General features: G+C 37.7%; 3 protein-coding genes across 3 annotated transcripts; all 3 read left to right on the top strand.

Moving 5' to 3' along the window:
* The first annotated feature begins 996 nt into the window (after positions 1 to 996).
* LOC126805370 (branched-chain amino acid aminotransferase 2, chloroplastic-like) lies at positions 997 to 6,045 on the top strand. Its single transcript, XM_050532268.1, has 10 exons — positions 997 to 1,228; positions 1,340 to 1,425; positions 1,681 to 1,858; positions 2,490 to 2,666; positions 2,748 to 2,879; positions 3,514 to 3,612; positions 4,104 to 4,220; positions 5,035 to 5,130; positions 5,326 to 5,438; positions 5,610 to 6,045. The coding sequence occupies exons 1-10, from the start codon at positions 1,094 to 1,096 to the stop codon at positions 5,740 to 5,742; spliced, it is 1,266 nt and encodes a 421-aa protein (XP_050388225.1). The 5' UTR covers positions 997 to 1,093; the 3' UTR covers positions 5,743 to 6,045.
* A 9,074-nt stretch (positions 6,046 to 15,119) lies between these two features.
* Positions 15,120 to 16,655, top strand: LOC126801509 (uncharacterized). Its single transcript, XM_050528885.1, has one exon. It carries the CDS (start codon positions 15,120 to 15,122, stop codon positions 16,653 to 16,655), a length of 1,536 nt encoding a protein of 511 aa, XP_050384842.1.
* An 8,151-nt stretch (positions 16,656 to 24,806) lies between these two features.
* Positions 24,807 to 26,380, top strand: LOC126788185 (transcription factor RAX3-like). Its single transcript, XM_050514161.1, has 3 exons — positions 24,807 to 24,960; positions 25,059 to 25,188; positions 25,376 to 26,380. Exons 1-3 carry the CDS (start codon positions 24,825 to 24,827, stop codon positions 26,202 to 26,204), a joined length of 1,095 nt encoding a protein of 364 aa, XP_050370118.1. The 5' UTR covers positions 24,807 to 24,824; the 3' UTR covers positions 26,205 to 26,380.
* The last annotated feature ends 1,071 nt before the right edge of the window (positions 26,381 to 27,451 follow it).

Here is a 27,451-nt window from a genome sequence, read left to right as displayed (position 1 = left end):
CAGCTGATGGGTCATAGAATGAAACCTGTGACAAGGATTTCAGTCATTTCATTGTAGCTGGCTACTTTCGTGGCGCTGCCCGATTGACACAGTTATATGCAGCTTCTCTGAAAAGATTAAGATATGCAAAAATGTCGAGACCTCTTCAGATCACATTTTAGCAAATATGTCATACAATGTTTTCTCCTTTGAATCGAGAGGTCTTTTTAAAAATGGTTTTGTGTGTGACAAAAGTGACATTAACTCGTGAAGATTAACGGCTCAATAATATTTTAATATTATTTTTTATATAAAAATTAAGTTTTATATATTATAAAAGTTAATAAATCAAGTTTAAGTAATAAATGAGCTGAACTTTTAACAAATTCGAGTTAGCACACGAGCTAAACTCGTCTAACGAGCCGAATACTTACGGTTGAAGTTCGGCTTATTTTCAAGATCGGATTTAATATTAAATTCAAACTCGGCTCATTTAACTTTATGAGCTCGAGCCGAATTGACTAAAAATAAACCGAGTACGAGTCAACACACGAGCGGCTTTAAGTTTAGCCACATATATATCTCTATGTCAACTCCTCGTAGAACCTGTAATTTTTATTTATTTTATTTAAAAATAAAATCGTCCATATAAAAAAGAAAAAAAAAAGCTCATTGTATATATTATTTATAGATATTTTCAGAAGAGTAATACAAAAGGATTTGGAGAACCTATTGTAGTAGATAAACAAGTATGAGTCTAAGATCAAATTAAACAAGGATTTGGACAACATACAACACAAGTATGACATCTCCATAAACGGATTAGAGATTTTAAAAAATTTAGATGTATACATACTTGTCTCCTTTCAATCACCTCATTCGTGACATATTCATGTTTTCTTCACCTAATTATCTCTATTTTCTAGTTTGACTAACCAGCTCTGACTCAGCCCAACTCTCTCTCTCTCTCTCTCTCTCTCTCTCTCTCTCTTTCCCCTATAACAGCCACCACAGCAGTGAGGGACAAAAGGGTCTTAGTTCAAGTACTTGGCAACAGTACGAAGTCTTCTACTTGAGTTTGAGTTTTGAGTTTTGAGTTCTTAGATTTTGAGATATGGAGAGCACCAGCGCCGTCCTTGCAGGCCTTCAGTCAAATTACCTTCTTACCCCTTCCCGCAATCCTTCTTCCTCCTCCTCTCTCCTCCGCCCCTTCTCCGCCCACCATTCCTCTCTTTCTCCATCTATCAAGGTATATACATAATTTCTCTCTCTCTACCCATCAAAAAAGATTGGATTTTTAATCGAATATTATTCTCTGAGTGTTGATGTTGGCCTTTTGGTACCATTATTGTTGTTGCAGTTCCAAAAGCAGCTCCCTTTGGCTTGTTATGGACCGGTTCCTCCTTCCCCTATTCGCCGATGTGCCACATTGTCTGATACTCTCCGGTAAAAGCCTTGTTATCTTTTTTTTATGGAATTCTTTCCATTTTTGGATCATGATTTTTTTCTTTTGTGTTTGGATCAAACTTTATACAAGTTAGTTATTATGGTTATTGAAGTCACTTTCCGTACAGTTGACTAATTTCTCTTACTGTGTTGTTTGGTTTTCTGTATGTTTGCATTTGATTCGATTGGTGTTCGAGTTTTTTAGCTTTTAGTGTGATTCGTTTTTGTGTATTCACATGGCTTTGTTGGACACAGCCCTGAAACAAGCGAAGTAGCGGACATAGAATGGGACAATCTCGGCTTTGGGTTTCTTCCTACTGATTATATGTATGTCATGAAATGCGCTCAAGGCGGAAGCTTTTCTGATGGTGAATTGCAGCGTTTTGGGAACATTGAAATCCATCCTTCGGCTGGAGTCTTGAATTATGGCCAGGTTGGTTGTTGAAAACTTTATAGTTGTTTTGTTGTCTGTGAAAGTTATGATATCTTTTTTATTCTGTTTTTGGAATATCAGAGATGCTAACTTTATGTGGAGGGGTAGAGGTTATATTCTCATGGAATATGTAGTTCGTGCACGTATCTCATGTTATCGAAGTTCTATTTTCCCTGCCAGTAAAGTTTCGGGGTGTGTTTGTTGGATTGAGGAAGCATGTATGACTAATATGATTATAGAGTATATTCTGTGTTTGTTTTTTCTTTGATTCCCATATGGAAGAAACCTCAGTGGGATTCAATCTTTTCTGGGCTACTTTTCTCTGTCTGTTTAAATTTATCCTCTTCATGCTAGACTACTAGATGATTTTGAATGATGAGTTTTTTGGAAATTTCATCCAGCCTGTTGTAGAGTAGTGTCTCACAATTCTGCACCAGTTCTAGTATTCATTTACAGATCGGTGGAGATACCTTTTTTGTTGTTCATAAAAATAGATACCAAACAATGAGAATTGGAATTAAACTGAAACAAAAAGTTTGGAAACTAGTCAGCAGCATATTAAAACTAAGTTATCTCACTTCTAAACAATGAAGAGACTAATCCCACTTCACTCTCTTGTTTTACCTTGTAGGGCTTGTTTGAAGGTATGAAAGCCTACATGAAAGAAGATGGTAAAATACTCTTGTTTCGTCCAGAGGAAAATGCGTCGCGGATGAGGTTGGGTGCTGAGCGGATGTGCATGCCCTCGCCCACTGTTGAACAATTTGTGGAAGCTGTGAAGGCCACCGTGTTAGCAAATAAACGCTGGGTATGACGTACAATCCTGATGTTGTTGTGAGAATAATTCTTTGTGAATTCTTGTATTAAAGTTATCGATATCTTGTTTCAGGTTCCCCCTCCAGGCAAAGGTTCTCTATATATCAGGCCATTGCTAATGGGAAGTGGTGCTGTTCTTGGTCTTGCGCCCGCCCCTGAGTACACATTTCTGATCTATGTTTCACCAGTTGGAAACTATTTTAAGGTTTGTTATCACATTTGCATATTGCTAATTTGCTACAGAATTCCTTAGTTTGAGTTTCTTTTTCAGATCAATGTCACTGTCCTTTGTTTGGGAATTCTCTTGTGATTGTTCCTTCATTTTCTTATCACAGGCTAAACCCCAAACCCTAATTTTTATGCTTTCTCAATCCGTTTCTATGGTTTTCTAACATAAGTTGTTACTAGATTTCAACTTCGGAATTAACTTAACGTATATGATTTTTTGTGGCAATTCACTCCATTTTATATTGGAGTCATGCTGGATCAATCAGTTCAATTTCAATTGATATTGCTCATTTTAACTGTGCGATGAAATTTTGTTCTTTGTCAATGTTAGGATCTTTGTTAATGAGTCATACTTATGAATACAAAATGGAAATTTTATTATATATTTTGGTGCCTGAATGTGTTGCACCACATCAGATGTTTTAAACGGGGTTTTATGTCATTTTTATTTTAAATGTTCTTATCAACTCCCATGTGTTTATCAAATAATGGTCTCTTCGATTTGGTGTACCCTATTCTTGTCCTATTTTATTTCTGAATTATATAGATTGTGTAGGTGTCATTCCTTCCCCTGATCATTAAGTGTCTTATATCTGTACATCTGATTGCAGGAGGGTGTTGCACCTATAAACTTGATTGTTGAGCATGAATTGCATCGTGCAATTCCTGGTGGTACTGGAGGTGTTAAAACTATAGGGAATTATGCCGCGGTAAGCTATTGCTTTTGTCCTTTCTTTGACTTAATCTTTTGCCAGATTCGTTATTGCAAATTGTTTGTCTGCTACCCAGTATCATGGTCTGGGTAGAATTTCATTTTTATTTTTTTTAATAAAGGGCATATGTAGAATTTCTTGATTTTAGGTTGTGGAACTTTAATTCTGTTTCTTTAATATTCCTGCTACATCTGGTTGTTATCTGTACCAACCACTAGAAGGCAGAATTCTTTTATTTTGTTCTATTAGATATAACCTTAAACATGATCTGGTGTTGTCTCATCAAATAGGTGGCTCTCTCCATTGGTGGGCTTCGTGTAATTAGTTATTTATTTAGTATAAATTGATATAACTCATTCCAGCTAGTTTTCTGTGTTATTTTCTTACATGAATTCATCTTTCTGTGAGCAAATAAAAACTTCATTAAACTCTGTTTATTGTATAATGCTGCTGATAAGTTGATCATTTTCGGTTGAATCAATTTGTAGGTTCTAAAGGCACAATCTGCTGCGAAAGCAAAAGGCTACTCTGATGTTCTATACCTTGACTGTGTTCACAAAAAATATCTAGAGGAAGTTTCCTCATGCAACATATTTGTTGTGAAGGTAATGTGATTGCATTTTAGTGTGTCTGATAATTACTGTTATTGTTGTTGTTCAATACACCAACTCATTGGTGTTGGGGTGGGGTGGGGTGGAAATCTTGATAATTACTACTTGTCAACAAAATTGTATGATCACATTCTCAATTTTTTCTCCATATTGTCATTACGTATTCTCTGGATTGTCGAGATAATCTCTGAAAATCCACTCATGGTGCTGTAATCTTGGGGTCATAGAATGACATGCTTTATAAATCATCCACTCAATCATGCCTTGTTGTACAATGCAGTGTACACAAACAGTTGTTTTAAGCTCCTTACCACTAGCAGTGTTACATGACCTACAACACCCTTTTTCCTACATCTGTTAGTGAGTAACTGGTCAATGTTAGGCTACTAACATAAAGTCCTAGGTGCTGCTGGAAGAACATTTATTAATTTTTACTTGCTTACCAAATCACGTAACCTTGATCACTGAATTCCACTTCAAAATAGTTACCTTCATTGACATGTCCCTTTAAATTGAAGTGTCTTTGCACTCCAATATTTGAACAGCAGTCTGGAAACCACACTCTTACTTCAATTAATATGCCGCCTAGTGTTTTCAAAGTCATTATTTGATTATATGATTTTCTCTGACTTGTGGGCTGCCGTCTTTTATGAGCTGATATCTGATACATTCCTGTTAAAAGATTTCATGTATTTTACACCAATATTCTACCTAGGTATGTCTTGGGCACTTTAGCGTGTTTTATTGCACTGTGCCATCATTTAAGGTGATCATGTAATAATTTATGTCCGTGCTTATGTGTTCACAGGGTAATGTTATCTCTACCCCAGCAGTAAAAGGAACAATCTTACCTGGCATTACTCGAAAGAGTATTATTGATGTTGCTCGTAGCCAAGGATTCCAGGTACTTGTCTTAAATTTTTGGGTAGTAGGATGGGAGGGTTGTATTTACTTAATATTTTTTTTGTAGTCATTTGATTTCCTGAAACGTTGTTGCATTAGTCCTTTTTATGCAACGTACATGACCACTTTTTCTGCAAGCACCTAAATTTGTGTTTGAGAAACAAGGTTTATTGAATGCCAATTCAATGATATGCAGGTTGAGGAGCGCGCTGTGGATGTAAATGAATTACTTGAAGCTGATGAAGTCTTTTGCACAGGAACAGCTGTGGTTGTGTCACCTGTGGGCAGCATTACTTATCTGGATAAAAGGTAAAATTTTATGTCTAGTAGTGAATCAAAATTTTACTCATCTGGGAAACAAAATTATTAGTGAAGGATTAAATGTAGTGGAGTGTGGAGCTAAAGCAAGCAAAAGCATACTGAAGTGAAAAGCCAGCATTACTCATCTTATTTGCCTCTTTTTCTTGGTCTTATACTCAGGGTGTCGTATGGTGAGAGTGGCTTTGGTGCTGTGTCAGAGAAGCTCTATTCTGTGCTTACCAGATTACAGATGGGTCTTATAGAGGACAAGATGGATTGGACTGTCGAGCTAAACCCAGCGAAAGCGTACTGAAATGATACTTCTAGTTTGAACGAGTTGCAAACGACTATCCATTTAACTTCATGGTAGTTGCAAGTTGTTTACCTACTTTGTATTCGTATTTTGTGGTTGTAGATAGTTATTGAATTGGTGCAACTTTTCGTTAAAGTTAATCAGGTACATCTAAAGTTCCTCGTTATTTTTCATAGGTTTAGATTCCAGATAAATGCATACAGCCAAGAGCAGTAAAGGGTGGGCTTCTCGCGCAAAAATAAATAAAGCGTTAGATTATTGTTGGGTGGTTGTATAAAGTGAGTCGATCAAAAATAATTTAAAAGAAGTTTGTTGAGTCTACAAGCATCAAAATCATCTATAGAAAGTTTGAGTCAAGAACATCCGACACTCCTTGTGTATGCATTGATGCTTGATTTTACATCTATTTATTTACATCTTCCATTTTCATCTAATACTACGGTTTTCAGTAGATTAGAGGTATTTCCATCCTAGTTGAATTTACTACATCCCTGAAGGCATGAATCAGTCTTCTACTCGTACCTCATTCACCATATTAGTTATTGCCTTATTGGTATGTCTTCGAAACAACAATTTCTACTTAGTTTTCACCAATTTCTTAAATAAACTTTGCTAAGAACACTAGACTGCATGCCTGGCCCGTCGGCTGTGCCAAGTGTGTAGTGGTATAGGGTCATAATCTCCTTATCCTTGGTTTGAAACCTCTTACCCTTTTTTTTAAGTCATAAACTCATAATCTACCCTCAATTCCTCATTCAAGTTAATGACTTTCTCTGCATCAGACTGAGAAAGAAGCGATTAGGGAAGCATCAGTGGAGGTTTCCAATGAATTCAAAACCTTAGTTGATGCCCAGGATTTGGATTCCCTCAAACAACTTCAACACCTCATGTATTTTTCTTCTCTTCTCTCATTGAGCTTAAAGTTTTGATCTTTATTTATTTTATTTTCTGATAATATTGGTATTTTAATCCTCTTATTTAATACTATGATTCTCTGTTGATATATTACCCAACTGGGTGTTTGTAAATTCCTGCAGAAAAAGGAAGAGACTTGATTGATGTTTTGTTTTCAAGTACTGTTTTTGACTGTGAATTTGTGATATGAAGAAAGAATTTGGATTGGTTTTTTTAAATTGATTGTAAAGCAGTGTGTTATATAGGAGAGAAAGTAGAGATTGGAATTAAACATTGAGCAAAGGGATTGAGAATACAACATTCTAAGTTGTTTGAGCATGTTTGCAGAATATAAAAGGATAGGAACTGGATACCATAGTTTGCTTGCTTTGTTATGATTATAATCTGGTTCTTTGATTCAGCATTTAACCAATGCAAAATATGGATTTTAGCATCTGCGATTGAGGATATCTGTTAAAAGTTTGCAAAGCGCAGTTTAAAAGTTTAGCTACCTAATAGGTGTATGTACAACCAAACTGCATGGTAGGAAGCTTAGATGGAAGTATTGTCATCCATGATATCTTCTTCATATTGATAATCATGTGAGAAGATTACCTTGATGCATTTTTTACTAGAAGAATATAATTTTCAAAATGCGGCATGTGGGGGTTATGATGTCAGCTTATACTGAAGTTTGTTGTGCTTGCTACATTACATGATTTATGGTCGATCTCTTGTTGGTTGCTAAGTTTTCTTGCATTTTGGATAATTTAATTTAATTTCACAGCATTTCGTTCGCCCCCTTTAATTGCAGATTAGGGAGGTTGCAAGATGACAATGCAGTCCTGTCACACTTTCATGAAGTTTCTCAGAACTGTTTTGCTGAAGTTTCTGGAGATTTTGCTAGAAACACACGCCTTTTACGGTCTATAAAGTTTGATCTTGATACATATTCCAGAAGTTAAGGTCTGCTTATATAGATGTCTATTTGTGATACTATGCTTCTAGTTTTGGTGTATTGTTTCTCTTTTTTCAGGAGCACATGAGGGGCTACATTTGATATTTCGCACAAGACTTCTAAATATGACGGACCGGACTTGCTAGACTGCTAACTTATGTCCAATCTTTTACCTCTCTCATCACTAGCTAGTTTCACAAACTCTACACCTGGTGGACTACATAGAAGATTCATGAGACATGACACATTGGCACCTCGATCGGAAACTTATGCATGCACGACTTAAATCTGGCTCTCACAGCATGTATGTAAATCTTTCGCATAAACACAACATTATAATCTAACTCTCACGACATGCTCGTTAATCTTGTCCATGAGAACATAAGGAGTGAAAACAATCGATTTCATAAGCATGAGATTGAGATAATTATAACTTTACAGCACAAGCATGCATAACAGAAATTATTTTCTGCTCGACGAGATATGTTTGCATCACTGCATCGGCTTTTTACTTTGTCGTTTCTGCAGGACTCTGAGTTGCATTCTTTTTGGGCAACAGCTCAAAACTTAGTTTTCATGCACTGGAAGATTGTGCTCCCCGAAACATAATCACCAGAAAATCCAGGCAAATCTAATATGAAAGCGGCGCCATTAACACTAATCTTGAAAAGCATACGTTATAATATGAATTTCTGCTCCAATTTTATATCTCTATCCTTGTCTTATCTGTGTTTCAAAGGCCCTCTGCATCCTCCTTTTAGTCATTTCCTTGTTTTTCAATCCAGTGGAGCTTTCTGAACTTGAAAAAAACATCATGAACAAAGAGAAACGCGTTGCTGACTTACTTTTGTTTAATGGAAAGCAAATAAGCGAATGGCTAGAGAGAAAATTGAGGTATCATATAGAGGAGAAGATTCAATTGCTTTTCTTCTTGATTAGAAAGATTATGTTGCAGTGTATTTTGGCTATGCCTTCCAGCACCTTTGGTCACATTGACATATATATATATATACACGAAGCTTTTCAGGTGCGGAGGTCCGTATCTTAAGCTAAGGTACGGATTTTCATTTTTATCAACGTTTCGATCACTTTTTCACATCTCCACCGTCCAATATCTATTTTATAATGTATAGATCATCTCCACAAAATTTCAGCCGATTTCATGATCTTTAAGGTATCAAACTAATCAAAACCAATGGACGTATTGAATTTGCCAAACCTGAACCGTTCATATTTTGAGTAGAAAATCGAATTTATGAGTACCTTAAAGGTGATGGAATCGGGTGAAATTTTGTGGAGATGATCTATACGTTATAGCCTAGATATTGGACGGTGGAGATGTGAAAAATCGATCGAAAAGTTGGTCAAAAATAAAAATCCGTACTTTAAGCTAAGATAAAGACCTCCTTACCTGAAAAGCTATATATATATATATATATATATAAATGTCGACGGCTGTCTCACTCAGACTTAGTCAGTGATGTAATATATAGTTGCTCAAGCGGAATTCCTTTTCTAAAAGAAAGATTTATTTTAAGTTAGCTTTAAAGAAGAGCCCTCTCAAGCTTTATGAACCGATCGAGCATTGTAAGTTAGCTTCAGATTGGCTATATTTTCATTTTGACTTACTGGTCGAGGAAGAATGATCTGAAATAAACTTATGATGTAATTGTAGATGCTACATATAAGAGATGAACTTCGCTAGAAATTTAACGATCATTTTCGCTTTAAAATTTATCGTATCAAACTATATAAGAGATCGAACCCCAAGCATTATTTTGAAAGGGTGAAGAAATTGAAAAGCGTGTGTATGTGTGTTTAATTTCTAAACTTTGCTAGCTTGTTGAAAAAATATAAATGCGCGCGTGCCTTCCATTTTCTGGGTTAATTAATCAGAATGTGAGTTCAATCTAGATGATTGATCATATTCATACAACTCTGTTTCTAGATGTTCATATATAGATCTCAAGTCTCAAGTCTCAACATCATTATCAGGTTTTTCCGAAGACGCTTGTCGTCTTCATCTTAACCAAATTTTAGGATATATGGATTCATCAGATATAAACAAATCAAAGTCTTTGAAATCGGGCATATGCATGGCGTCTGGTCTGGACCTGGACTGCAATGAAATTTCAGTTGACTAAACAAGGTACAACAACACAAGGAAGAATATATCTAGAAGCAAAGTAAACAAGGGTAGATACTCAAAATAGGTTAGAACCTTGTGCAAGTAGTCTTGTTCTTACTGCAATTCTCAGGTGAGGGAAACTTCCAATCACTTTCGAAGGAAGCAAATTCTACTTGAGAGAACTCTTCCCGACAAAAATTTCAAAGCAATAATAGATACGTCAATCTCATTTATGTTCTATAATTTCTTGAAGCTAGTCTGTCAAATAAGATGTCTTCAAGCCTTCCCTGCCGGCATGCCTACGTATGTAGCGCCATGTTACGCCTATGCAATATTGGGTAACTGCATATGGTTCCACATATAAGGTATGCCAAATTGATCAGTATCGATGGCTTAATTGATGGAAAATGATATATATTAAAACAATATACTAATTAGGGTTTAAGACATATCGTGGCAATCCTTCCGTTGTCTTCTGTAAAAAGGTTTATAATACTTGACCGTGATTTGCAGAATTACTAATAAGCTTACAATAAATTATATGATAGGTAATTGGCTTACATGAAGAACAGTTGCGTTTTCCCACTAGTGTCAACGTAATACAAAGGATATGAGTTAGAAAATGCCTGGAGAAGAAAGTGGCTTTTGAGCTGTAAGGGGCCCTGAATATTGCAGTCTTGGGAAAATCTTTCAAACTACTACCCACACAATTAGAAGAGAAGTTAATTTCAAAAACCATACTAACTGGCCTATCAATTAGGAAGAAGACCATTTCCTTCTCTAGCTAGAATAGATAGTGGTATACTTCCTTCAAAGTTCACACAACCTATTTACAATATTTTTCGTAGAAACTTGAAGATCATTTTTTATCTATCAAAAAAACTCTATGGAATCGGTGAGAGTGTGAGCCTGTGAGGCCATTAAAATATGTATGCGACAAGATAACAGGTTTAAAAAAAAAAAAAAGACGTCAAAACTTTGTAAAATTCAACACACATTTTGTGGAAGCACACCATTGACTTCTTACCCATTCGGCCATTCATACCTAGTCAAGTCAGATGGTAGTATTTATCTTTATCGATGTCCATTTTACTGTTGTTCTTATTCTTAATGTAGATTCATCTTCAGAAACTAAATTCGGGCATATAATTGCCTTTCAATTATATATAGAGAAAATTAGAGTTAAACCCAATAATGCAGTACTTATATATATATATATATGAATACATTTAACAAGGTTTTTTTAATCAAGTATAAATGGTAACATTTTACACCTTGAGAACATCGGTCTTCGGATATGTTAATTAGTTATATAAAGACGGTTAGTTATCACTAATTTGTAAAAATTAAATGATTGAGATTAGTTCTAACATGGTTCGGTAAGTATTACAACTTTGGGACGTAATAATTATATGGATATATATCTTTTTTTTTTTGTGAAATAAAGGGCCGATGCGGCTACCCTCAAACCTTTATTGATAAAACCGTCGAATATAAGGGGGACGTGAAGGCTAAATCCCTAATTAAAAAGATCTGAAATGATATCAGAGATCCTTACAAACAAATACTCAACAAAGCATCAACTAGCAATGAGTACTACTCTAATGGCTACTTTATTAGTTTTGTCACAGCGGTGACATAATGGAAAGATTACTAGATATGCAACACGAGCACATATCCTAATGTCTAATAAACCAGCGTTCCTACTATGTTGTTGTAGGAAAATAAATCTCACGACACTTAGTTTCATCTTGCCGATAGGAGATTGCAACCATTTGACTAAGCAAAGAATGCGACACCTACCTAGGACAACTAAGGCACACAAGGTGCATATTCCGACCCAAATCCCTTTACCCTATACCAAAAAGTGACATAGCATTATTGATGGCATAAAGCCACATAAAACAAAAACTAAAAAGCAATAATAAATATAAATTTGGGCCATAGTCAAAATCCAAGCCCAATTATTACCAAGTCCAAATCTAAGAAACAGCTGGTAGAGAAACCGATGTCATCCTGCCTGAACCATCTTACCCCTGATAGCCACAATCACGCCACATTCCCCCGCACCCATCTCGCCGGTAGCCATCTATGCCCTTCCTTGAAGCATATCGGGAGCACTCAGACACTATCGGAACCAACCGGTTCGATTTGATCTGAGAAGAACCAAACGATGCCACCAGAATTCCATCACCATCAAGCGACTTCTGATCTAGCAACACCAGCTTCGTTCTAGCATTGAAAAGCACCAGATTCACCTGCCAAATGAGCATGGGTTGTGCCCCTTCCCGGCCGCCCATCGTAGCCTCACCCCGACATAACCACCAGACAATAGGAACAACTCCGTCTCCCCATAAGACTACCTTCGACCGAACCTGTCATCTATGGCCACTAGGACCATTTTCTATCATCGACGGCGCTGCCAAGAAGGTGGATCGTCGGACTGGACATTGCACTCTCACGTGCAGCGGCTCAAGCTCTCTCTACGATTGTGCTTGGATAGATATATATCTATATATATACATATTAGTTATTTATTAAATTAATGAAGTTGACATTTTATTTTTAGGTTCGAAGTCATGCAAGAATAAATGTTGCAACCATATCCCCTAAGTACCGTGATCGATTCCTTAAAAGAAAAACCGAAAAATTCCACCTCCCTTAGAAAAGGAAGGAGGAAGGAATAGTATCCAGAATAGCCAAAACATCTTGTCGGCCCAGTAAATCCTTGCAACTCGAAAAGAAGCCCATTTTCAAAGTGCCCAACAACCCTTAGTAAAACCGGCCCAAAACCAGCTTACAATCATAGGCCCAGAAAGGAAGGAAGCCCACCAAGACCAAACCCTAGTTTCAGTCGTCGGAAGCCGAGTTTGACCATCTCTAACCAACACCTGCCGAATGGGCTTGTTAACTATGGTAGTCCTGAAGCTACCACCATCATCATCACCACTGACAAACCACAAAAGAGTCTCATTGTACACCCACGGATTATGATCAAATACCATCGTCACCATCCAAACCAAAAAAGAATCAAAAAACCCAATCGACCTTGAGCCCCAGATCAGACCAGGTCGCCAAAATGCCGAATTAGGACACCACACAAGATCCCCTCGTCTAAGAAAATGAGGTTTCACCAACCCAAAGCTTGGATCGAGAATAACACCACCACGGTCATCAAACACGCGGCTGCCCCTAAGGAAAAGCTAAAGCTTGTCCGAGCCCAAACCCGGCCAAACATCTTCGCCGCCACCAACCTCCCATGTAGCATCATAAAAACCAGAAAAGGGATCTAGTCAAATCGAATTGCACCGCCACCCTTCACTAGCGGTCGCCACCACCCACAAAAGGATAGCGAGGCCAAACAGCCCCAAGGCATGAAGAAGGCACCATCAACACCTTTAAACACAACAAAGACATAAGAAGGACTAGATATAGTCACCAGGCTCGTGGTTTCACCGTCACAGGTCGATTTTGGGAATATTTTCGGAAGATTACGCTGCCAACTAAACCCTAATATAGTTAGGAGGAAGAGAAACATTTTTTTGGGAATAACAAAAGATAATAATTATTAAGTCGACATTGTTTTAGGATGAAATAATTGTGTATTATTGAATGATATGGGAGCCTATATATAGGCATTACAAAATCACAATCCCGTAAGATTCGGAGTCCTAATCTATTACGGAGATGCTAATCTATCTCCTAACAGGAAACCTATTAGGCTAAGACACACATAAGGGTATAATAGTAATTCTCCCGCAACACTCCCCCTTGTGTTGCATGCCTAGGTTGCATGGTGCACACATCGTTGCCTCGGTAAAAATCTTGTCAAGCAAAATAAAAACCTCTTGGGTAAAAACAAAAGCTTGATCGAAGGGAAAAAGAGCACAACGCACCGTCTACATTTGATAGCATCATGAGAGGTAGACTCCCCCTGAAGTCTACGAAACAACTCCTCCTGATTAGTGTCATAATCATGGAGTACAAAAAACAACGTATACAACGTTTATTACATGCTTCTCAAATGTACTCTTTGGCCAATGATTAATCATTAATCTAGCCACACATCCTTAGATCATACATGCTATACTTAGCCAAACTTAGATCTTAGGAAACAAGATTGCATAACAACTCAAAACAAGAGTTTGCAATGAGCGACGACATCTGACGACATTGGACAACGTCCGTCGCCCAAAACACTTTAAGCGATAGATAACTGAGTTCGTCACTTAAGGAAGATAGTCTGTCGCACAAAACGATCTGGAGCGACGGACAGTGAACACTGCCGTCGCTTAAACTCTCTTGAGACGAACATTGATTTATTCCGTCGCTTTAAAGTTTTTAAATCTATTTAGGCAGTTGGCCTTAAAGACAAACATAAACTGGATCTGAAATTGAAAAATGATGCTGTAGCTGCGATTTTGAAGAGATTTGGGAGAAAATTTGAAGTAAGTGGTGTAAACCTTCTTCTAGCTCTCTTCTCATTGATTTGTGAGGTTAGCATGAACTCTATATCATTTCTTCATCTTTTTTTACCATATTTTGTGTTTATTTGAGCATGAATTTAGTGTTTTATAGTTTAGTTTTAATGTACTCATGCAATTGGAGGTTTATTGTAGAGTTTAGTGTTAGGATATTACCCAATTTTAGACCTTGAATTAGGATTTTAGAGCTTGAATTTGGTTCATTTTAGAGCTTCAATTTAGTGTTTAAGAGTTTAGTATTAATTTACTCAATTTATGATAAAATCAGTATTTTATTCATCACTGAATATATGTATGTAGTGTTGATTTTGGTTTTGTCCAAGTTATATGTATAGATTAATTTAGTGCATAATAGTTTTTGCATATAGAATTAGTGAATGTGAAAATCAAATATATGCTTTATTCATGAATTTTTTTATTTTAATTTATTTACTAAGTATGTGTTTATTATCCGGTTGAATGTGTGTAAGAGTGAACTCTTGCAATAATTCACCGGTTGCTTTTAACTTAGAATTCCCGTTCGAGAATCACTTGTACGGCATTTGATTCTTGAATTGTCTCATTTTTGGACAGTTTGGGAGAACATGACTTTGTTGAGCGACCTTGCACTTCATGTGATTTCATTTTTAGTTTTGGATATTGATTTCGACAGGATCTCCCTATATTGTTCCTCAAGTGCAAACTAGGTTTAGATATTTGTGCACTTGGGGAACTGTAGGGAGATGCTGCCGAAATTTTTTCAAAACCAAAATTGAAACTCATGAAAGCAAGAATCTTAACAAAGGAAGTGTTCTCCTAAATGGGATAGGACCCTAACCGAAGGCATAAGGCGAAGAAGAGCAATAAGAATAAGTATATTACGTGCATGTATTGTATATTTTTACTAACTTAATGAACATTTACTATTTCAGTTATGACAGATATTCCAGACAAGAGTTGGATGCAATACCATAGAAGTGATAACAGATACCTTGATGGGATATATCTTTTTGTGAACTGGGCTCGTAAGAACAATAATGGGAATGTCTACTATCGTTGCCCGTGCGTAGATTGTTGTAACCACAAAATGGTGACAGAACACAACTTGTATGCACACTTGTCTTGTAGGGGTATAATGAGCACTTATACAGTATGGGACCATCACGGTGAAGTTTCAAATGAAGCAAGCATGAGTGAGCTTCGAAGGCGATACATTCAGCAAAGGGCATCTTCTAGTGGTGATGTCGGTCCTTCCATGAACCCAATCACAGAGCTTATTCATGATTCTTTCCCGTATTACCCCGGATATGATCCTCATGCAGTAGATGACCCGACTACTGATGGTGAGCCTACGTTCAGTGATGTTGTAGATGATGATTATGAAAAGTATGATAGGCTTTTACAGGAAGCCCAGACCCCATTGTATGATGGCAGCACTAAGACAGTTTTGAGTGCCGTCTTAAAAGCAATGCAATTGAAAGTAGATAATGGATTGTCTGACAAAAGTATTAACGACATATGTACTTATATCAAAGACTTGCTTCCTCCTGGACACATTTTTCCCCTTAATATGCAAAGGATTAAAAAGATCTTGAAAGATATCGGTTTGGGTTATGAAACAATTGATGCATGTGAGTATAATTGTGTGTTGTTTTACAAAGATAACAAAAGTCTTCATTATTGTCCTAAATGCCTAAATCCAAGATGGATGCCACATGAAGAAGGTAGGAAGAACACTAAAATTGCCCGGAAAGTGATCCGTTACTTCCCTCTGACCAAAAGGTTGAAGCGTTTGTACATGTCGCCGCACACTGCAAAGGCAATGAGGTGGCATGGAGAGAGGCGTGTAGATGATGATGACTCTCTCAAACACCCGGCAGATGGAGAGGCATGGCAACATTTTGATAGATCATTTCCTGGTTTTGCCCACGACACTCGAAATGTGCGTCTTGGACTTGCAACAGACGGTTTCAATCCTTTTGGAACAATGGGAACCTTGCATAGCACGTGGCCTGTTGTTGTGATACCGTATAATTTGCCTCCATCAATGTGTATGAAGAAGAAATTTAATATGCTGGCTTTGTTGATTCCAGGTCCTAAGTCTCCAGGAAAATGTCTTAGTGTGTTTATGGAGCCATTGATCGACGAGCTCATAACATTATTCACGCATGGAGTCCATACTTTTGATCGGTATGACGGATCCACTTTTATGATGAAAGCAGCAGTTTTGTGGACAATCAGTGACTTTCCAGGTTTAGGAATGTTGGCAGGCTCATGTACCCATGGGTATAAGGCGTGTCCTATTTATTTGGATGATGTTTGCTCAGAACACATATGTGGGAGGATGGTATATGAGGGTCACCGCAGATGGCTACCCCAAGACCACCATTGGCGATCTGCTGGCCACACATTTAATGGGTTCAGTGAATTTAGGCCAAGACCCTCTACTCTGTCTGGTGAGGAAATTTAGGCAAAAATAAACGCTCATGATTACTTTGTGCTTAGCTTACACGAGGACTTCAAGGTCCCTTATAATCGAAGAAACATAATATGTTGGACACACATTTGCGAGTTTTGGAGGTTGCCTTATTGGAGATTTATTATTGTGAGATACTGCCTAGATGTCATGCACATTGAGAAAAACGTTTGGGACACCATCATTGCAACCATTCTAGGTATTGAAGAAAAGTCGAAGGACGGTCCAAAAGCTCGAGCTGCTTTGAAAAAAAGAGGGGTGCGAAGAAGTCAGTGGGAAAGAAACAGTGGAGAACTTCCTCCTGCATCATTCACTGTCAGGCCGGAACACAGAGTTGAGATATTTGAATGGTTTCGTGATGTTAAGTATCCTCATAGTTATGCGGGAAGTTTAAGGAATAAGGTTAATCTCCATGAGAAGAAGTTTCATGGTTTAAAGACCCATGATTGCCATGTAATGCTCCAACGTCTTCTTCCAGTGGTTATACAACCGTTCTTACCTTAGCACGTTGTCAGGCCTTTAGTAGCACTGTCAAGATGGTTTCAAAAATTATGTGCTAGAGAGTTAAAAAAGGAGGTAGTCCGACAAATGAAAGATGAGATAGTCATTATTCTATGTCAGTTTGAAATGATTTTTCCTCCTCATCTGTTTACCATCATGGTTCATCTCATGGTTCACCTTCCTGAACAAGTGTTGCTAACCGGTCCAGTACATTTTAACTGGATGTTCCCCATGGAAAGGTACAAAATTAATTTTTCATTAACAACATATATATAAAGCATTATATATACCTTTGAAATAACCTATGTATATTTCCTTTTACAGACAACTAGGGGACTATAAAAAATCAGTGAACAATATGCGTTATCCAGAGGGTTGTATTTCTGAGCGATACATTGCACAAGAGTGTGTGACCTACTGCAATTTATACATTCGTAATGTGGGATCTCTAGAAGATGCAGGCATCCCGAAGGCAGCACAATACAATCTTTCTGTTGTTTTTGAACTTGTGCGGCCGGATAAGCTCATACGTCATAAAAGAATGGGGGAACAAGATATTGATGTGGCTCACTGGACTGTTTTAGAAGAATGTGAAGAAGTATCTTACTATGTCGAAGAGCATAAACGTATGTATAAGGCACGTAATAAAAACAACAGTGATGCCGATCGTAAGAAGCATTTTCAGCCGTATTTCGTTAGATGGGTATGCATAAAAGCTTCTTCCTCTTAATATAACTTAAGTTGTACAATTTAATTGCACTAACGTTTTCAATCTTACAGATTGATCGTCTTAGAAAAAATAAAGATGATGCCTACGATCCGGAGGTGCTCAAATTGGCTCAAAGACCCCAAGCACACCATATTTATGCAACATGTTATGTGAACGGCGTCAAGTTCGTATCTTGGCGAAAAGATCAATACTTGCAAACTCAGAACAGTGGGGTCATGTATGAGACAATTAATGGGAAGTTCTATGGGATTCTTGAATACGTTGTCGAACTACTGTATACAAACGGCATGTCGGTTGTCTTGTTCAAGTGTAAATGGTTTGACACTGACCCTAATGATGATGGGAGCACTAAGCTGGATCACGGCTTGTTATCGGTGGATACATCCACCAGTTGGTATGATGATGACCCTTTTATTCTAGCGACACAAGCAAAACAAGTTTTCTACCTAGAAGATATGAAGGCCGGTGAGACTTGGAAGGTCGTCAATGAGATGTCACACAGAAATGTCTATAATGCAAGTACACTTGCAATATATGAGGAGATGAGACCTCTAATAGGAAATAATATTGAAGAACCCTATCAAGAACCTACAATAGAAGCATTCACGGGACACAGTCTGATTGCTGGTTTTACCATTGATTTGGGTTTTCTTGTTCAAGATGAAGAAGTGGGGGATGACGATGATGTCGGCATGGGCGAAGAAGAGGAAGAAAGTGAAGAAGAAGATGAAGAAAGTGAAGAAGAGAGTGAAGAAGAAGAAGAAGAAGAAGAAGAAAGTGAAGAAGAGAGTGAAGAAGAAGAAGAAGAAGAAGAAAGTGAAGAAGAGAGTGAAGAAGAAGAAGAAAGTGATGATGATAATGATGAAGAATAATAATAATGATGATAATAATGATGAAGAAAGTGATGATGATAATGATGATAATGATAAAACGAAATCATCAAAGTCGTGGAGGTGAACTCTCCAACGGTATCCAATCAAATAGATTTGAAAGGATGGGAAGGGTGGTGAGCCTTAGTATGATGATCATAGCTAAAAACTTAGCAAATGCAGCCTTCCTTGTGGAAAGCAAAGCGACGTGTGACCAACGCGTCGATGCTCTTAACCTATACCATACAAATACCGAAAAATGTCCACATTCGGTTGGATAGGGTCCACTAATGTCACCTTAAATACTTAGCAAATAAGTAAGAATGTAATGTTCTCAGTTGGAGCCTTAGCAAATAAGGATTTCCTTGAAATCTAGCAAAAGAACAAGCTTTGCAAAATGAGCGATGAGCATCAGAGATTTTCATGGAGGCATTAGAAAACACAGGAGGCATCACAAGCTCCTGTGAAGGAGGGGATGCCGCCACCGACGGTCTGAATGCCATGGAGCCGCCGAGATGGGTAGGCTCGGCCTCACCGTGCATGGCATTGATAGGCACGGCCTCACCGTGTGGAGCACGGGTGAGGCGATCCTCCAATCACTTCGTGAACATGAAAAATAGATGATCATGTGAATTTCAAAGAACTCGAATCATCATATCTCGTTCAAAATGACCAAAATGATCATGTCAAAACCGAGGAGACAGCAAAACTGAACCCATGATTCAAAGAATCTTGAGTTACATAAAGCTACTGCTGCATGCAAGCAAAGATATGTCCACAGCCTAACAAAGCTATTGTCTAAGGTTGAAAAAGCTACTATCAATGAAATCTGACAGATTTATTCCTCTCTATTCTTAACACAAATATCAAGATGAAAATTCATCACTGGCATGTAAGGCCTTTGAAACTTAGCAAGGCACAAAGATATAAAACATCTTCGCACGAGATCCGTAAAATAACTACCTGCGCCGTAGGACATTGTGGGTGGTTAAGCAATTAGCAAGACACTCGATTTTCATGGCGGGACATGCTCAAAATAAAATTAAGAGAGTGAATGATGCGGTGAACTTCTCTAGATAATACGTCGTATGATATTGTAAGAGGGGGGATTGAAATAAATGTGCAATCCCATCGAGTGTATCACATGGCAATAGAACTACATTCTTCAACTTAAGAGTTGGAAAAACATGATATTGGAGCAGTTGAATATCAAACAATTTGGGTGGAAAACCATCCATTTGGTGCGGGTGGTCACCAATAATAATAAAATCATTTGAGCTATGAAACGACTTGGAGAAAACCGAAAAATTAACCGGAAAACCATGTCAAAATAACTTAAAACCGGGTGAAATTTGGACTAGGAAAACGTGGTAGCAAAGACTGCTGAAAATATGACGAGAAACGACGAAAAAATCGTCGAAAAAACTTGCCGGAAAATGGCGGCACCAATCGCCGGAAAGCCAGCGGCGGCGGCCAGAGGTGGCCGGTATGGACGCCAGAACTTCAGGTCCAATAGGGGACGCCGGCAGGAACCGGATGGTGGTGCCGAAAACGCCGGAAAATGGCCGGAAGGCGGCGAATATGCCGGCAAAACGCCGGAAAACATTCCAGAAACGCCGAAATAGTAACAGGGGAAACATTCCGAGGTCCGTTTTCCAAATTTTAAGATCTAAAAACACAATGTAGTACTATTGGGGTCCCATGTAACCTAAAAGCGGCCAATTTAAAAACCACGTGAGTTACAAACGTTGACCATGCATGCTAAGTCAAGACAAATAAAATTCTCACGAGTCCATCTTGTAAACAAGAAAGATGAGGAATTTTATTGAATATGCCAATATTTAATACAACACAACCAAACTTTCAATTCCAATAGACGACTTAAGCTAAAGTCGAGCAAGAAACATGGCAATGCCAACGTCATACTTGAAAAATAGTAAGCAGAAAACATAGTCAAAATAGATTGACTAATCAAAAGTCCGTAGCAACAAACTCTTACATATCGGATCTGGCGGAGCCTTAGCCTGATGCTCAAAATGTTTGCTTACTTGAGAATGGAAGAATGTTACTTCTTCATCTCCAAAATTCCCTCATGAAATAGATACAGGTGCCAAAAATGACATGCGTTTCTTGGATGTGGAGTAAGCATCAAGGTTAACTCTGATAATACAACGTCATAGACGTTCATTAAATTACTTTAAGTGTGTCCCATAGAATTCGTTATTTTTGGGATCTTTTGTCAGCAAATAGTATTGCTTCAGAGTAATGAATTTCAACTCAAATAAATGAGTACGTAGACCTTGGGATTATCGTTTATAGGCATGAGTTTAAGAAAACTCAAACATTCAAATAACAGTCGCGATGGCGACGCATCCATGAGAAACGAGGGTTGTATTGGTTTTGAATAATTGAAATATTCAAGTATGTAACCGAAATTAGAAGGGTTGTGATGTATATGGTCACAAAATAATCGATGCATATCGGCGATTCTCATGATCACACCTAAAACAGCGGTGTGCTCAGACAACCACACGAAATCGATTTCTTCCCTTTAAATAATAACGTGACTCCTCCAGGACCGTCACACGAAAAACGTCGACCAAGAGGGGAATCATATCCCTCTTTGGTCTTATCGGCGTTATAAGAAGGCCGGAAAAGAGACATGAAGAAAGCTAATAGCGCCCGATAAGTTATATATATATATGTTCAAAAGCGGGAACGTTTATGAAAAATTTATCTTTGAAGGTTTGTAGAAGACGGGAGTAGCTTCTCTTGAGCGAAGATTTTGCTTGTGAAGTTCCCGTGTCTTGCGTTAATATGCGGGGGGGGGGATCAATTATGAATACTTTGATGCGGGGACTTGCGGGGCAAAAAGATATTTTTGCGGAGCGAATGCGGAGGAGACCCTGCGGGGCTGCAGGGGCTGCGTGGGTTGCGTGCAGGGGCTGCGTGGGCTTCGTGCAGGGGCTGCATGGGTCAGCAGAGGCTGCAGGGGTATGCAGCGGCGGCGAGCAGGAGACTAAGGCGGCGAGCGGTGGAGAGAAAAAAAATTCTAGGGCTCTAAAAGTTCAGGGTTTTAGGGAAAAGTGTGTGATAACGTGTTTTAGGATGAAATAATTGTGTATTGTTGAATGATATGGGGGCCTATATATAGGCATTACAAAACCACAATCCTGTAAGATTCGGAGTCCTAATCTATTACGGAGATGCTAATCTATCTCCTAACAGGAAACATATTAGGCTAAGACACACATAATGGTAGAATAGTAATTCTCTCAGAACAGACATAATATAATGATCTCAGAACAGACATAATATAATGATATAATAAATGTGGCATAAGTCTCTCCTTAATTTTAACTTTTTCCTCTTTCAAAATTAATTTAAGAAAATTAGTTTAACAACGTGATCCATTACTCCATCATTTTATAAGGGGAAAATTTTGATAATAGTACACGAAATATAACCCACTATTAATTACAGTGCTTCATGTTCCAAATCATTTACATGACTTTCAATAATCTAGTTAAAATCTATACATGTCGTTACTAACACTGTCAATCACATGTTATTCTCCATTGTTGTAGGGACATTTTGGTATTTACCCTTCTCAGCCCATTGCATTCAACTTATGGGGTGAACTACAACTTTGGCGAAGGCAAAAAAAAATTCAGGTTTACAAAATGGAGTATATGAAGTTCATATAATTAAAGGTCAATTAAACTTAAATATTACTACAATTCCATAATTTCCTATAATCTTTAGTTCTTAACAAACAAACTCAAATAGTCAAATACTCAATATCTCATTCGGTTATTTTCTAACATACTACCAAAAGAACTTAGAGGAGAATTGGAGAAGAGCTAAACTTGTGGGTTTTACAGTATAATGATAGAAGTGTAGATGAGAGCAAAGAGAACTTCGGGCCTTCGGCGGCAGGGAGTGGCGGCGATAGGCTTGAACGATTTAGAAGAAGAGTAGTTGAGTGGAGAGAAGAACTGAAGAATAGAAGAAAGACGTCTGAGAAATACTAAGAGAGACTCGTGCAATCGATTTATTTAATTCATTTTTTTTAATAGAATGTTGAGTTTTTTTTCTGGGCTGAATTATCGGGCTGGATCCGCCTCTTAAAAAACTGTTTTGTCCTTTCAGTTTTGGTTAAAACTATTCTGACCAGCGACGTCTATCCCCACATGTATAGGTTTTTATCTAGTTTTCGAAATTCATGTATCAAAGTTAATAATTTGAAACATAAATTCCCAATAGTAATAGTGAGCTAAACTTTTTGTACTGTTTATAAAAATTTGCCTTTTATAAGTGGAAAGCTATGTAATAATGTCGGAGACCTAGAAAGGACAACCAAGACGGTCTAATTTGTGACGTGACAGTGGGATATATCCTCTTCTTTACTGGCTGGCTGCTAATCTAAACAATTCAGAACGTACACCATTAGCTTAAATCTTCAAGACTTCAATACAATTTGGCTCCAAAAATGGATCTGTCTTGGTACCATTAGCTGCAGCCACCATTTTCATTCAAAAGTTGTCCAGTCCAGTATGAACTATTAATTCCACCCAAAAAAAAAGTATGAACTATTAATTAATTTAATCTCTTGCTTTAGCTATCTAAACTTCTCGATACTTAGTCTCATCGATCTTAAGCTACGGTAATTTCATGGTGATTTCTTCTTAATGGTGGTTTGGTCACCTACCATTACGAAAATTAAACCTCGCGATCGGGTATAGTCCACTTATACTTGACAGCTCCTCAATTAATTTCTACTTCTATAACTTACTTTTAATGAAATTTATAACAATATTGATCGAGTAATACTCTTACGTACCATGCTAGGTTAATTGGTTTAATTATATATGAAACTTTAATTAGTTACATGTTAGATTAGGTCAATAGTGATGAGGATGCCGGGGAGATGGAGGAGTAATTAAATTAGGGTTCAGATAGATCAAAACTAAGACAACTAACACGCATCTTTTCTGATGTAATAATACTTATAGATCATGAAAAGATCCATGACATCTGATCTATCTTGTGATTTTCTTATATATGTCAGAAATTATTTAATTAGACTAACTGCATGGCAGGAGCCTATATTATTTGGTATAACAAGTATGGGATTAACACTCCATTTGAGATTTTAAGTTTGTTTTTGTTTTTTTGTTTGCTTTTGTTCTTTCTAATTGTGCATGCATTTGTGACACGCATGCCATACCACTACGGGGATATGTTACGAACGCGACCCCATCTATGTCGAGCAAATAACGTGTTGGTGAGATAATAGTATTATTAGTATATGTTGCTCATGCAGTTTTCCTGAAATTGTAGTGGACAAGTTGTTCTGAGTTGAACTTGTCGAACATAGTACGTACTGTTCTGTGATAGCATTAGAAAAAAGGAAGCGAGATTAATAATTTCCTGACTAGGCCCTGGTGTTATGATGCGGTCTCTATGACGACGATGACTGAAGGATGAATGGTTCTTACTCGTATTATTGAAGCCAGTTAAAAACTGGGGATCATTATTATGAGGAAACTTCATAGACACATAATCTCGATCAGGAACCATTCAACTACAGATGATGTACCTTCTAGTACTTGCGTCACATATGTCTTCATCATCATCATCATCCACTAACACGCAGAAAGAGAGGAGAGAGAGTCAAGGTGGGATGGCTTATGTGGTTTACAGATTCCAGACTAAGAAGGACAATGAGATAAAACCCTGGTCTCTTGTTCTGGCATTTCCATTTTGGCTCTTATATTATTCTCCTGTATACGCAAATATTTTGGTAATCGTTTTTCCACTTCAACTTTTGAAATTCTGTGACCTTTTCCACTGTTTTCATGTCCCCATTCCTCTCTCTCTCTCTCTCTCTCTCTCTCTCTCTCTCTCTCTCTCATTATAGTTTATATGTATTATTAACAATATTATCGTTATCATTATCATAAAGTGGATCGTATACATATATATATATAGAGGCAGCTGAGCTTACTTGAACCTCCTCATTAGACATTACTAACGTAGCAACCCAGAGAAGAAAAAACCATGGGGAGAGCTCCTTGCTGTGACAAAACCAAGGTGAAGAAAGGCCCGTGGTCACCTGAAGAAGATGCCAAACTCAAGTCTTACATTGACAAGCATGGCACTGGTGGCAACTGGATTGCCTTGCCGCAGAAGATAGGTCAGTACCAATCTATGATCAAATATCTAATCTGCTAAATAATTAACAAATTTAATCTATTATTTCAGCTTCTCATCATCATTACTTCTGATCGTTAGGTCTTAAAAGATGTGGGAAGAGCTGTCGGCTGAGATGGTTGAATTATCTCCGGCCCAATATCAAGCACGGTGGGTTCTCTGAGGAAGAAGATAACATCATCTGCAGCCTCTATATCAATATCGGAAGCAGGTAATACTAAATTTTCAATGATATACCCTGTTAACGCTTTATCCAAATAGGGCGCCTTGATTTTGATGATGTGAGGGCTGCAGATCCTTAGCTAGTTGTTGTTGTTTCACTATCCTAATCCAAATTATGTTGCTTTAAAGATCAAAACTCAAGTAATTCTAAGTTATGTACGTACGTATGTGTGTAGGTGGTCTATCATTGCAGCCCAATTACCAGGGCGAACTGATAATGATATTAAGAATTACTGGAATACAAGACTGAAGAAAAAGCTTTTGGGCAAGCAGCGGAAAGAACAACAGGCACAGAATCGTAGAGCCGCCGCCAGCCTAAAGCAAGAGATCAAGAGATCAAGTATTACTACAGACTTTCATCTTCCTGCTGCTGGCTTTGTGAACCAAGTAAACCCTTACTGGGCACCCGAGCTTCCTGTACTGCCAGTTATGAGTTATCAAATCCACGACGCTCAAGCACTTGAGGACCACCAGGCATCCATTAAGAACACGCTGATCAAACTTGGAGGAAGATTTTCTGACACCACAGATCCTAGATATCCGCCGATTGATCACATCTCCTCTACCTCATCAGATCAGTTCTATCAGAACTGTGGTATTGAAAATATGCTTACGTTTTCACCAGTAGCCAACACCAACTATGCTCAATTGGGTCCAAGTCCAAGTCCAAGTCCAAGTCCGACCATGTTTCACGGGGTTGCTGATCATCAGAGTGATCTAGAGGCAGAGCTAAGCGAATTGGTTTACGGCAGCAGCCAACCTCGTCAACAATATGATGGTTTGGCTGGCTTTTATCAAATGAAGACTTTGAATAATGGTAGCACTGGAGGGACTACCAGTACTTCTGCAGAGAGTGAAATTAGTTGGGGAGACATAAACTCCCTGGTTTATAGTACAACAACTCCGATGGTTTCTGACTACGAAAATAGTTGTCAACAAGGCGTGCGGCCATCAGATTCTGCATTTGCCGAGTCCACCTATTTTGCCATGAAATATCAACATTAACGTACATGGTTTGGGTGTAGTCGATATGTATATTTAGACCATGAGGGTTTAGGTACCTGAATTTCAGAAAGCCATCATGGATTGAGGATATCAGTAGAATGTGTTTACTTAATTTGCAGTCTCTACTCTAGACATTCAATTCAACAATCTTTTAACAGCTTTAGTTTCTCTCAGTTTGCATGTTTGCCTTACTATTGAAGTCCCAAAAAGTGTTTTCGTGTCGGACATTCTAGCATGTTGTATACAATGATCAGTCAGCCTGTCAATCTAAATTTCTGAATTATTCTTTCAAGTGAATTTTTGTTTTAATTCATATGTAGTTTACGTTACAATAGAAAAATGTAATCATATAAACTTTGGTAGCTAAGTGAATATGCATATCCTACAGCATAATTGTTTTTCATGTCTAGAGCACATATATTAGCAATGAATGATTTTGGATGCGTTAAATGTGCATATACAACTGTCCTCGATCAGTTTAATTTCCGGAAATTTATGAAATAGTTATAGATCAAGCTATCTGGATTTAGGGTTTGTTAAGGGCAGGGGTCAAATTATTCAAACGAATTCTTATATATGCACGCCTCAACGGAGCCGTTAGCCTCTCAGTCTTAATTTTTTCCCAAAGAACAAGGATGGATCTGGTCACTTAGGAACTAAACAGCTTATACATATAAATGTGCTCTTCTGCAGTTGCATAAGTACAAGTCTGGGTGCAGTCATATATATTGGTATTCGTGGTATATACCACATTCTATTCACTAGTCTGATGGTGTAGTACTTTCAGGAATTGTTTTGTAATGTTGTATACTTGTATATATCTCTCACAGTTACAGCTACGAGGTAAAAAGGTACTTTTAAATGGGCTGAATTTCATGTGATTAAACAGAGTACCTGTGGATGAACCCTCCATGATATAATAAAGTGGTACAAAGTGCTTTGACATTTTGGCCATAACTTCTTCGGATTTAGCATATAAGGAATCATAGTGTGGCTGCATTCCTTTATAGTTTTCCTTCTGTCTGCTGTGACAACAGGAGCTCGATCTGAAAACATATTTTCTACTCTGATTTGTAATTCCAACTTTCAAGATCAAACTGGAGTTTAAATTGACTGGAATCACTGGATAGAGGCTCCCGGCGAGGCTACTTTTAATTAGATGGATTTAACCAGTTTACTAATAATTAAACTCTGATTAAACTAAGCAAAATTGTCACTCATTCCTATAAATATATATATATATATAT

The sequence above is a fragment of the Argentina anserina genome, chromosome 1, assembly GCF_933775445.1.
Source record: "Argentina anserina chromosome 1, drPotAnse1.1, whole genome shotgun sequence".
Taxonomy (NCBI): domain Eukaryota; kingdom Viridiplantae; phylum Streptophyta; class Magnoliopsida; order Rosales; family Rosaceae; genus Argentina; species Argentina anserina.
Note: the sequence above shows the minus strand (reverse complement) of the source record. Positions and strands in the feature narration are given on the sequence as shown.